The following is a 12,628-nucleotide window of genomic DNA, read 5'->3' as shown; positions in this document are numbered from 1 at the left end:
TAAATATATACTCACCTTGTCCCAGCAGACGGAGTTCAGCCACGGCCGGCCGGCAGTTCTCCTGAACTGCTGTGAGTAGTATTCAGCAGCCGGGGATTTAAAATCCCCGCCTGCTGAATGAGCTGCCTCTGATTGGTCACAGCCCTCACCAATCAGAGGCAGCTCTCACTCACCCATTCATGAATTCATGAATGGGTGAGTGAGTGCTGCCTCTGATTGGCTCAGTGCAGGGACCAATCAGGGGTAGCTCTCAGCTGAATAACAGCTGAGAGCTGCCCCTGATTGGTCCCTGCGCTGAGCCAATCAGAGGCAGCTCATTCAGCAGGCGGGGATTTTAAATTCCCGGCTGCTGAATACTACTCACAGCAGTTCAGGAGAACTGCCGGCCGGCCCGCCGCGGCTGAACTTCGTCTGCCAGGACAAGGTGAGTATATATATTTTTTTTACTTTTTACACAGTTTTGGATGATTTTCAGGGAAGGGCTTATATTTTTAAGCCCTTCCCGAAAATTCATCCTGAGATCGCCCCCGGCCCATTGCTTTCAATGGAGCCGGTTGTATTGCCGGCTCCATTAAATTCAATGCGCTGGACAGCGCTGCACTGCTCCGGCCCGTTTCTAATGAAACGCGGCTAGGAGCAGATTTTTCGGGCGATTTTTCGGCCCCGGTCACGCGATTTGCGGATGCGCATCCGTCATGCGATCCACAAATCGCGGGAAAAAACGCCCGTGTGACCGAGGCCTAAGGCCATTTTCACATGACCGATAAATCGTGCACAAATCTTGCATGAATAGGAACCCCCTTTTTTTTTAATGAAGTCATATATGCATGCTATAACTATGTATTCCTCGGAACGCATCACCCAATGATTTCAATGAGAGCTTTAATGCCTCGCGTGGCTCTTGCATGCCGTGCGATGTGCATACGAGTGCAATGCAAGGTTTCCCATTGAAATCAATAGGAAACACTTCCGATCCTCTGTCACACAAGAAACTCGCGAGAGAGGATCGGAACTTAATAATAACAATCTTTATTTGTATAGCGCCAACATATTCCGCAGCGCTTACATAGATGGGGGGAATACAGAAAGACAAAAGTACAAAAATGACAGAACCACGGTTACATAGTAATCAGTTGATGGAAACAATAGGGGTGAGGGTTCTGCTTCAACTAGCTTACATACTAAAAGTGATGGGGTGATACAGAAGGTAAAGGGCTGGAGAGGTGCACGGTATGGCGAGGTGGAGAGTGAGGGATAGACATAGACAATGGTCAGACAATTAGCCGTGTGACGTCAGAATCGGTATGACTGCAGGGGCAGTTGATGGCGGCTGGCAAGGATTGCAGTCAGTAGGTCAGGGAGCATGTTATCAGGTGGCATACAGGGGGGTTTGTTTAGGGAATGCGGTATGCCTCCCTGAAGAGGTGCGTTTTTAGAGCACGCCTGAAGTTTTGAGTCCTGGATTGCCAGAGTATTCTTCAGTAGTGCATTCCAGAGGACCAGTGCTGCTCTGGAGAAGTCTTGGAGGGGAGAATGAGAAGTTCGAATTCGAGGTGTTACGGCACTCTGACCCCCGAGCGCCAGGTGGGGTGCCCTGAACTTCCCGCACCCCACTGTCCCTGCCTACTTGCCTTGGCCCTGGCTAATCCCAGGCGGACAACTGGACGGCGGTCCCTGCGCTGGCTAGGGACCTGGCGACTGACAAGAGAAACTAACTGATGGAGGGACAGAGTGCCGACACATAATAACTGGAGGGAGGGGGACCCCTCGGGAATGGAAAAAGCCCAGGTCTGGGCAGAGCCCCGCAGCAGGGACATTATAAGCCCGACCCTCTGGGCCTCTGAGCCGGAAGAATGGGGACGCATCCGAAAAAACAGGCGACACGCCTGTTGGAAAACAAAAAACTTGTTCCTCTCCCCGGAGAACACCTCGGGAAGAGGGCACTTGGGTTCGGGACTGGTTGAGGCGCCCGACCCCTGCGACAACGCCCACTGCTCCCGGGCCACCATGCGAGCTGATAAATCCCGTATCACCGGCACCAGGTCTTGCAGCTGGTTTGCGAGGGCGCTGATCGCCGCCATGAAAGAAACAGTTTTAAGGGCCAGTTATTAGTTCTGTTAGCCACTAGTCAGTTCTGCCTGTGTCAGTCAGTCAGTACTAGTTGCTAGTCAGTCTCTTTCTAGTGTGCCTTTTACTCAGTCTGTTCTGGTTCTGTCTGCTACTAGCTGGTCTGTCAGCAGTTAGCCCTGGTTTGCCAGTCAGTTTCCTTCAGCCTGCCTGTAGCTTTGTTTGTTCTGTTGGTCTTTGCCATCTGCCTCTCTGTCGGCACTCTGTCCCCCCTATCAGTTAGTTTCTCTTGTCAGTCGCCAGGTCCCTAGCCAGCGCAGGGACCGCCGTCCAGTTGTCCGCCTGGGATTAGCCAGGGCCGAGGCAAGTAGGCAGGGACAGTGGGGTGCGGGAAGTTCAGGGCACCCCACCTGGCGCTCGGGGGTCAGAGTGCCATAACAAGAGGGGCCCACAATCTAGTTTCATTAGCAGAGCAGAGAGCCCGGGCTGGGTGATGGATTGAGATGAGGGAGGCAATATAGGGGGGTGCTGCGCTGTAGAGGGCTTTGTGGATGAGAGTAGTGAGTTTAAATTGAATTCTGTATTAGCGGCTGGACAGGAAGATGAGCCTTGCTGCCGCATTCAGGATGGATTGGAGAGGGTAGAGTCTGGTGCAGGGGAGGCCGATCAGCAACGAGTTGCAATAATCGAGCCGAGAGTGGATGAGGGCAATAATAAGCGGTTTTGGCGTGTCTGCGGTGAGAAAAGAGCAGATTCTTGTGATGTTCTTGAGGTGCAGCTGACATGTTCGGGCAAGAGATTGGATGTAGGGGGTAAAGGAGAGATTGGAGTTAAATATGACCCCAAGGCAGCGGGCATGCTGTCTGGGAGTTAGGGTGGCGCCACACACTGAGATGGAGATGTCAGGATGAGGTCGGTTAGTGGAGGGTGGAAATACAGGCAGGTCAGTTTTAGAGAGGTTTAGTTTTAGGTAGAGAGAGTACATAGTGTTAGAGAAAACGGACAGACAGTTGGTGATGTTTTGGAGGAAAGGTGCAGAGATGTCACGGGAAGAGGTATATAGCTGGGTATCGTCAGCATATAGGTGGTTTTGGATGCCAAAACTCCTGATGGTGTGTCCAATAGGGGCTGTGTAGATGGAGAAAAGGAGGGGGCCGAGGACCGAGCCCTGGGGGGACCCCAACAGCAAGGGGAAGAGGAGGGGACAGGGAGCCAGCAAAGAAACTTCACCAATGGGAGGCATTTTGCCTGAAAACCATCTCACATCTGCGGGTATATCGCACGTTCACAAGCGCGATACTGGGTCGAGTTTCACGGTCCGATATCACGCTCACCCATGTGGAGGAAGCCTAACAGAGACAGCAACTTGCCTTTTATGTAAATCCCTAATCTATTCTTGAATATTTAGGTAGAAGAGAAGAATTAGCAAAATAGTCAAGCAATCTGTAATATTGTCCAGTCATCAATAGGTGTAAACACTATTTCAGGATACATATGGTAACGAGTGGTGTATGTATTTATAGAGAGTAATGCATTGACAATTTAAAAAAAGTTTATTTAATTGGCATACAAAAGTGTGGAAAATAGGGCATGCCACTTATTGGGTAATGACAACTGGAAGACCCGTTAAAAGCATGAGAATCTTTTCACCATGTTAGTCTTTTGTATAAAAGATGGTGATAGTGGTTAGTTCTTTATTATAGCACCAATTTCCAATGGGGTTCATACTGCTGGACCAGTACATCTATTGGCCACTTTCTGTGCTGACAACTTCCATGCATGGATAATCCCAGCCATAACAGTGTAAGATACATGGTTGTTTCCATTGCTTTGCTACATATCTGAGTCCCTTACAGTCTTTATGCCATATGCTCTTCTTGAAGGACGTTTCTGGGCAAGTACTATTGATGACCTATCCTCAGGATAGGTCATCAATAGTTGATCACTGGGGATCAGCTGATTGTCCGACCCACTCTCAGTACAGCGGGATGTTATTGTTGAGTTAGAGCAGGAAGTGTCAAAAGTGGCTTCATCAATGGGAGCGAAGTTGCCTATTACACTTCCAGCTCCGCACTAGGGTTGTGATAGGAAGTCTCAGAGACTTCATTTTAATGGGAGTGAAGCCGCCTCTGAGACTTCTTGCTCCAACCCCAACAATGACGCCGAGCCTCGCTGCATTGACAATAGGCAGAATGATCAGCTGATGGCCGGGGAACCCGAGTGGCAAATCCCTAGTGATAAACTATTGATGACCTATCCTGAGGATAGATCATCAATAGTATTTGCCTGGAAAACCCCTCTAATGCCCTCAACTCTTCGGTGCCATGCAGAGTAGTACAATCTGGCTTTCTGTAGGTTTATCCATGAGGTATGGTTCACTAGTGCTAAGACCACCATTTCCAGTATGGTAGAGGCTCATGTGACAATGAAACCAGTTCCTGATCCAGGTAGACAGCACCATGTGCATGGTGGAAGTGGTCCATGGAGGAAGTGGTCCTGTAATTTAGACGTATGATGACGCTGCCGTATGAGCACAAATGAATGACTGGTGGAATTCGAAATATGTTGGATTTGTCACCATCAAGACCTTGACTCACACAAGTCCTTGTTACATAGTTTACTCTTCATTCCAGACGGTTTCAGCAGTGACGGGCTCATGTGGTAGAAATCCACATTATGAACAGTGCACAATGCTACAAAAGTAAAGATTATAGGCCAGAAATGGCTTCCTCTTCTCTTTAGGATGCAACATTATTATAGAATATACCATAGTTGTGTGTTACTAATCTTGAACAAACCTACAGCACCAAGAAGCAGAATTTTATAAGGAGCATTAGACTCCTCCACTGGCCAGCCAGTGAGTCATCCAGAGTTTCAGAAAAGGTCACTTGCAAATATTTAGCACCAAAAACCCAAAAACTGTGTCTTTTTGGAGAGGATTCCCGCTTATTGGACACTGAAAGCAAAAAGTCAAACCATTTCTATATACAATGTAGCTCTCTGTCCTCTTTAGAGAGCCGAAAAATTTGCAGGGACGGATCGATGGACCTTCTTCAGCCGAGATTGAGATAACCAAGCACTGTACAATCGTTTGGTCCCTGAGATTAGAGACATGGCTATCATCCTCACCTCCGAGACACCCGTTGATTACTGAGCTCACGTGAGTTTTGACTATGGGACTGGCAAGTCTGGCAGCATTGAGCTTGTACTGTAGGCAGGGAACAACGACCTAGAATACTCAATGTCCGACAGAAGCTGAATGTGAGACGGTCACGGGTGCACTGAACGCCTGCAAGAGGAATGACATATATTCATTGAATGAGAGGAAAGTGACACATGGGTTACCAATAATATAAATAACTAAAAGTGCAGAAAACTTGGTGAGCATGCATCCCATGACAGTCAGTGCTTCTTCTGCAGCCATTTTGTGATGGGAACTAACAATAATACAGTATATGAATATGTTACCACCGGGTATGAAACACAAAGCACAAAAAACAAAAAAAAAGGCAAATTCAATGCATCCATGTATTACTTCTTGGTAGTGGTACCATAGAGAGGAACCTCCAGCCTTCAAAAACATGAGAAGTCTATCATTATTTTGCTTTCCACTGTGCCATGTGTCTTTACAAATGCAAGGATAAAGCACAAAATGATAAAGGAATGATTAAAAGGGGTTGTACCAAAAAACAACTTTTATCACCTATCCATAGAATAGGCGATGAAAGTCTGATCGCTGGGGGTTCACTGCTGAGACCCCAACAATCCTGAGAACAGGGATCCTGTGTCCCTCTCTTCTCAGCACTGTGTGATCACTGCACCAACCAACGGTGACGTGAAGACTGAATTGAGTGCTGGTCACGCATGCGCGATGCCGAGCCATTCATCCCAATGAGGCGGACGGAAATAGTACAAGTGCAGTGAGGAGTGCAGTGAGCCCAGAGTGAGGAGAAGGGACATGTGATTCCGACTCTTGGGATTGGTAGGGGTCTCAGCAGTGAGTCCCCCACAGATCAGACTTTTATCACCTATCCTGTGGATAGGTGATTATAAATTCTTTTTGGTACAACCCCTTTAATTTACTCATCCCTTTGTTCCCTTTAATCTAGTGGAGCCACAGCACAGGGATTACCACCCACGGTCTCAATAAAAGAATTAAGCCCATAATAATGTCACAGTATACAGGGGACAATACAAGGATCTCTCCCATGATCTGTTTATACTCAGGACTGCGAAGGTAACAAGAGGGAATCCTCTATGTCTAGAGTAAAGAAGGTTTCATCACCAACACAGAAGGGGGTTCTTTACTGTAAGAGCAGTGAGACTGTGCATCTCTCTGCCTGAGCACATGATGATGGCAAAATCGATAGAGGATTTTAAGAGGGGATTAGATGCCTTTTCAGAATGCTATGATATTACAGGATATAGACATTAAATAACCAGCTGGGTTGTTGATCCAAGTCTTTGAGTCAGGTAGGAACTTTCAAAACGTTGATCCGGGGATCACTCTGGCTGCCATTATGGAGTCAGAAAGGAATTTTTTCCCCCAATGGGCTAAATTGGTTTCTGGGTTTTTTTTTGCCTTCCTCTGGATCAACAAGGGAGATGGAAGCAGGCTGAACTAGATGGACAGTGTCTCCCTTCAGCCTAACATACTATGTTACAGACGATGCACACAGTGATGTCACAGTAGAAATATAAATTAGACATCGAGGTTACAGCACAGAAATCATGCCCACAGTGATGTCACAGTTTAGAGATAGTTCACGCAATGATGTCATAGCATAGAGAATTCAAGTCATAGTACAGAATAATCCACACAGTGCAGTTATAGCAAGGAAAACACACAAACACTGATGTAATAGCACAGGGATAATCCACAAAGTGATGTCACAGCACAAGGAACAGAAGAAATTAAAGCCCAGGAAAAATACACATCAACATGTAACCATGCACATTGTGACATGACAGCACAGGCAAAAAAAAGCATCAAATTATGTCACAGTAGAGATTTAATTCACACAATGATATTACAGTATTGGGATAATGCATATAGCAATGGCACAGTACTGGAATAATGCTGTAAGAGAAGGATAATGGACATAACAGTGATATAACAAATAACCAAGCGCTCTACTGAAAAAATGACCCAAATCCATTTTTTTTAATCCCCTCTTTCATCATCCACAAAGTCATAATTGCAGCATACTTCAAACTACAATAGTTTAAGCAAAAACATACATATTGATATTTGGTGTGGTTGCAATTTTTTATGGCCATATTATGGCCATTATTTGCCCGGTGTCCGTGAGCCTTATCTACTAATAAGATTGTCAATGTTTTTTTTTTTCAATCACTTTCTGATCAAAGGAAAATACTGCAAAAAAAAGTGCAACCCGAGCCTGAGGGCTGTTTCCCTACGTTTTTCTATTCTATTATTAAGGAAAAAAATCTGGAAAAGATTATGCAGTTCTCTAAAATAATCTATTTAATGTGACTCCAAGAGCGAAAAATGTTAGGGCTTGTTCCCATTTCCGTTTCTCTGTTCCATTTTTGGTGCATAGAAATGAAAATAAAATGGAAAGATTTCCATTTTTTCCCCAATTGGTTTCAAAGGGGTTAAAAAGAAAATGGTAAGGTTTCCATATGCTGCACGCTGATTTGAATGGGAGTGAAGCCGGCTCTTCCATTCCCGTACCCAAGATAGACGCTGCACTAACAGCAGATTGGGGGATCAGCTTGGTCATCGATAGTTTTATCCCATAAAACCCCTTTAATCGAGCTTGGAATATAGTGGCTAAACTGTGGCTTCATACTCATCTATACCTTTCTTTTGATTTCTGCTTTCTGTGATTGATCGTTTTTAACCATGTGACTTGTTTCAAGTATGTACTTAAATAGGCTTCTTTGGCCATTTGGATACGCTATGATAAAGGAAAGAACGTATAATGGCTACGTGTTTCAAAGATGATATGGACTATTGGGGAGATTTAAGAAACCGTCTTCAAAGGAAAACTTTTACTTGCCCATAGTAACCAATCACAGCCCAGCTTTCATGTTGTATTTTTCTCTAGTAAAATGAAAGCTGATCTCTGATTGGTAGCTAGGGGGAACTAAGACAGTTTTTCTATAGTTTCATAAATCTGCCCCTATGTATTTTTGTCTATTTTTTAATAAAAAGGAAGATTTTATTTTTGAAAGCTCTATGCTGGATTTTCTCTCTTCATATTTTACATTGACGGTTCCCTGCACTCTGGACTTATTTCATACATATGGCTTAGAATGTAATCAGGTGAGCTGACGATCTGAACTTGCTTATCGGTACAGCAAACACTGGTCCAACAGTTCCTTCACACAGGGCCAACTTCTAGTGCATAAGCAATGACCATCACTCCGCTACTTTTACACAGAAGTGAATGGAGTCAGAGTCTCCCGTCTCCATTCACCGTGAACAGGCAGACGTTCGAAGAACTAAGTCAACATGTGCCTGTGCTTCTGATGTGTTCTTTGAATGCTCCTATTAGCCAAGCAGCACAATATTTTTATTACGGGAACAGACATGCCCCAACTCCCCATGCTACACTGCCCTTAGATAGGGCAGCATAATCTAATGACAAATCCACTTGAACCCTGCTATCTGTAAATCTACTCAGGTCTTAGTTAAGGGCTCCAAGTGGAGCCATCCACACATCCCCTGATACCCAGCAGACTCCACAAAGCTGTTTATTAAGACAGAATATCCAGGAAACTGGTAGTGCCGTGCCTCGAATGTGTGAAAAGGACCGGATGCATTTCCTGTGCTGGGAATCTGAAGTTTACATGGAGAGAGTCTTCTAAGCCTTCTAATCCTTTGTATTGTTTTTCTCTATTATTAATGGAAATAATTGGGGCAATTTTCATTCTAAACAAACACGTATTGGGGTAATGACACATAGAAAAATTATTTTCCGCTATATTCAGCAAGAAAAGTTACACAAAAATTGAATATTTTGCAGACTGTAAACCCGAGACTCTAGACAAAAGCGCTACAGTGGTTTACGAGGCATCATAAACTGCTCCATAACTGTATCATCTTACAAAAATGCTATCTACTTTGGCAGGCTCTGCCCACTCATATATTATATTATTGCCCATTAAGTTAAGCAAGTGCCATGTAATACTACTTTATGTCATGGCAGGGAAAATGTGTGTGGCGGAGGGTATACCTCTGTTTATTATTTTAGTACAGACAACCCCTTTAAGTAGGAGTTAGAGTTATTTTAGATATAGATGTTAAATCTGTGCCTTTATTTGTTTGTTTTTCACTCCAGTGACACAAAAATTCAACCTTGAAAGTTTTGGACAAACTTCCAACAGTTTGCTGAAATAACTTTTCCCTGTGAACAAAGGTTATTTTAGATCAATTGACTTTTGGTTATTTATAAAGTGTTTTACGGATTCCAGAAATGTGAAAATAAATATTTGCAAACATGCTGATTCCTATTTAAGGCCTCATTTATTAATTAATGGCTGACAGAGCTGAATAGTGAAAGATAAGACATTACAGCTACTGTACTTTCTTTAGTACACAAGGAGGGAGATTTACTAATCCCGTCTAAAGGTTATACAGTGTAAACCTATGTCCCTTTAATACAGGACAACAGTCGTCTAAGCGACTGCACGGGCACTGACGTCACGGTCGGCCATGGACCACGTGATGTGCCTGCTGACGCATGCATGTTTTATTCAGGGATGGAAGTTGAGGGTTAAACATGTCTGTTCTGTTGTTTAGCTGATGGTCTGGCTGGGATGATTGATAGCCCAGTCAGCCAGTCAGCAACCATATCGGCATTGCTTTGCAAATGGGATGCTGGGATGATTGATTGCTCAGTCAGCCAGTTGGTGACTTTCTTATCATCTGTTTAATCATGAGGCTTTTTTTATTTGTGGTGTGATATGTAAAGCAGGTGTTAAGCTGACAGCAAGAACTTTGTTTTTCCTGCTAGAATATTTGTATTATATAAAATGTTATCCCCTGTAATGCCATAATATTAGCTGTTAAGCTGGCTCATGTGCGTCAATGCTTGCAGTAGCTCAATTGTTCTTAACAAATAGAAGTGTGCCCTCTTTACTGACCCTGTAATCTGCAAGTGCAAAAAATCTAGTTAATGTGTCAACAGTTCAGGCATAAACATTAAGTATCTCCTAATATCAGGAACTCAAGCAGCAGAAAAAGCAAACACACTTGAGTCTGAGAATACAGTCACCACCATTCTCTCTCGGTTTGCTACTTCAGTTTTAGAATTGTTAATACCCTGCAAAAAGAAGAAGGAAAGGAAAAAAACTCCAGAAATAAGGACAAATACTGTTGCTATGAATACTACACTAGCCCTCCAAGCATCGCCTGCTCTGAGCCCACACATCCATTATGTATCCTCAGGTCACCTTCTGCCTACTCCATTATGTCCCACTCATTATGGGACTCGGCGGTGCTGTAGGTCATTAGTTTCCTTCCATGAAGTCTTAGGATTCAACTTACTGAAGGACAAGTACATGATTATAAACAGTATATGTGTGCTTAGATTGGTAAAGTTTAACTCTGCCTGAGGCTCCTTGGTGAAACTATTAGGGAATGACATTATAAACAATTCCCAAATAGATCATTGGCAGAATTAGGGAGCATTCACACAGCGTTTTTTTTTTTACACACTGGAGGACTCCGTCTGGCATACTGATTAGAGATGAGCGAGCGTACTCGCTAAGGCAAACTACTCGAGCAAGTAGTGCCTTATGTGAGTACCTGCCTGCTCGTCTCAAAAGATTCGGGTGCCGGCGGGGGAGAGCGGTGAGTTGCAGGAGTGAGCAGGGAGGAGCGGGGGGGAGAGAGTGAGAGAGAGATCTCCCCCCCCCCCCCCCCCGTTCCTCCCTGCTCTCCCCTGCCGCTCCCCGCCCCCCCGCCGGCACCCGAATCTTTAGAGACGAGCGGCAGGTACTCGCATAAGGCACTACTCGCTCAAGTAGTTTGCCTTGGCGAGTATGCTCGCTCATCTCCAATACTGATCCATTTACTGTCATTAGTTAGATTGACACAACGTTGGTGTCCTTTGACAAAGGTTCCGTTAGTTTCCGTTATATTTGGAGTATTTAATAGCATAGTCTACTACGCCATCCTATACTCCAAAAATAATGGAAATGAACGTAACCCTTGTCTAATGGATACCAAAGTGGTGTCCATCTAACTAACGACAATAAATGGTTTTGTTTGTTTGTTTCCGTCTGGGGGTTCTACGACAATGCTGTTTTTGGCAGCTGTGACGGAACCTCCAGATGGAATCCCACAGTATGTAAAAAAAAAACAATATGCGAGCAATACCTTAAGGAGTATTTCGGAACTTTGTTAACTTTTTCTATTGATGACCGACAGGTCAGCTGATTCTCAGTGCAGCTGTTGCTATGGCCAGCAGAGGAAGCAGACAGCACTGACCATAGTGTAGTGGCCCAGGTTGGTATTGCAGGCACAGCTCTGATTGAGGTTATTGGGAGCTGAACTGCAACAGTAACCCGAGACGCTGTGCTATTATCAGTGCTTTCTGCTGACCATAGGGACAGCGGCACTGGGAATCAGCTGACCTGAGTGTCGAACCATACCATTGTAATATTGATGATCTATGCAAAGGATAGGTCATCCGTCAATCAAGAAGTTCAGGGATACAAATTTAAGCTGTGCTGTTTGGCACTGAGCAACTTAAAAAAATATGGCCCTTTTAGGAATGTTGAACTGTTGCCCTTCCCACCCCCACACTCGGGCCGGATCTTCACGGCCGGATCTTCTTTCTTCGGCCCGGCGGATGTGCTCGGCACACCGGCAGCGTGCCGGGCACATCCGCCGGGCCGAAGAAAGAAGATGCGGCCGTGAAGAAGAGAAGACCTGCCCAGTCCGCTGTGGGTAAGTTATTCTTATTTTAGGTGTCCCGCGGATCCGGACGGCTTCCATAGGCTTCAATAGAAGCCTGTGGGAGCCGTCCGCGCGGGAGACCCGCACCTAAATGGAGCATGTCCATTTTTTTTCATGCTCCATATTTTTTTTATTCACTTTTATTGACCATCCGCGGGTATTTATCTACCCGCGGGTGGTCAATGCATCCCTATGGGATGCGGATCCGCGTGCGGGTGATCTGCTGCGGATTTAAAATCATCTTTTGCCCTTGGATATGTAGGACGGAGCAGAAAAAAGCGGAAAATGAAACATTGATGTGAACTCAGCTTAAGCACGAGGTCATATCATGGCTACAATGTGTAAATCTGCACATTATGATTTCGGAGTCTCATATTTTTTAGTTTATTGTTCTAATCATACTACACTGCAATAGTTGCATGTTTTATAAGCTCTCCTTTACCATATATCTTATATAGTCTCTGTTTACAGCTCTCGTGTTCACAGGTCTGTCCTAATAAGTCATGTTAAGCAAGCATTTCATCTATTTATATAGGTGCTCTGGAGATTTATCAGGCTGGGACGCTGAAAAGTATTTGTAGTTATCATCGCCAGATGTGGAAAATATACAGTGCAAGCTTGCTACAG

At 44.8% G+C, this 12,628-nt stretch overlaps 1 protein-coding gene across 2 annotated transcripts in view; it reads right to left on the bottom strand.

The window, feature by feature from the left end:
* Positions 1–3,601: 3,601 nt before the first annotated feature.
* ADAMTS7 (ADAM metallopeptidase with thrombospondin type 1 motif 7) overlaps positions 3,602–12,628 on the bottom strand; it is a 78,312-nt gene continuing 69,285 nt past the window's right edge. For both annotated transcript variants that reach the window (XM_066592971.1, XM_066592972.1), the window contains one exon: positions 3,602–5,356. In XM_066592971.1, coding sequence (XP_066449068.1) covers positions 5,193–5,356 — 164 coding nt within the window. In that variant the 3' untranslated portion in view covers positions 3,602–5,192. The remainder of the gene's footprint in view (positions 5,357–12,628) is intronic.

The sequence above is a fragment of the Eleutherodactylus coqui genome, chromosome 2 (assembly GCF_035609145.1).
Source record: "Eleutherodactylus coqui strain aEleCoq1 chromosome 2, aEleCoq1.hap1, whole genome shotgun sequence".
In the NCBI taxonomy this organism is placed as follows: Eukaryota; Metazoa; Chordata; class Amphibia; order Anura; family Eleutherodactylidae; genus Eleutherodactylus; species Eleutherodactylus coqui.
The sequence above is the reverse complement of the archived record's forward strand: the minus strand, read 5'-3'. Positions and strand labels throughout refer to the sequence as shown.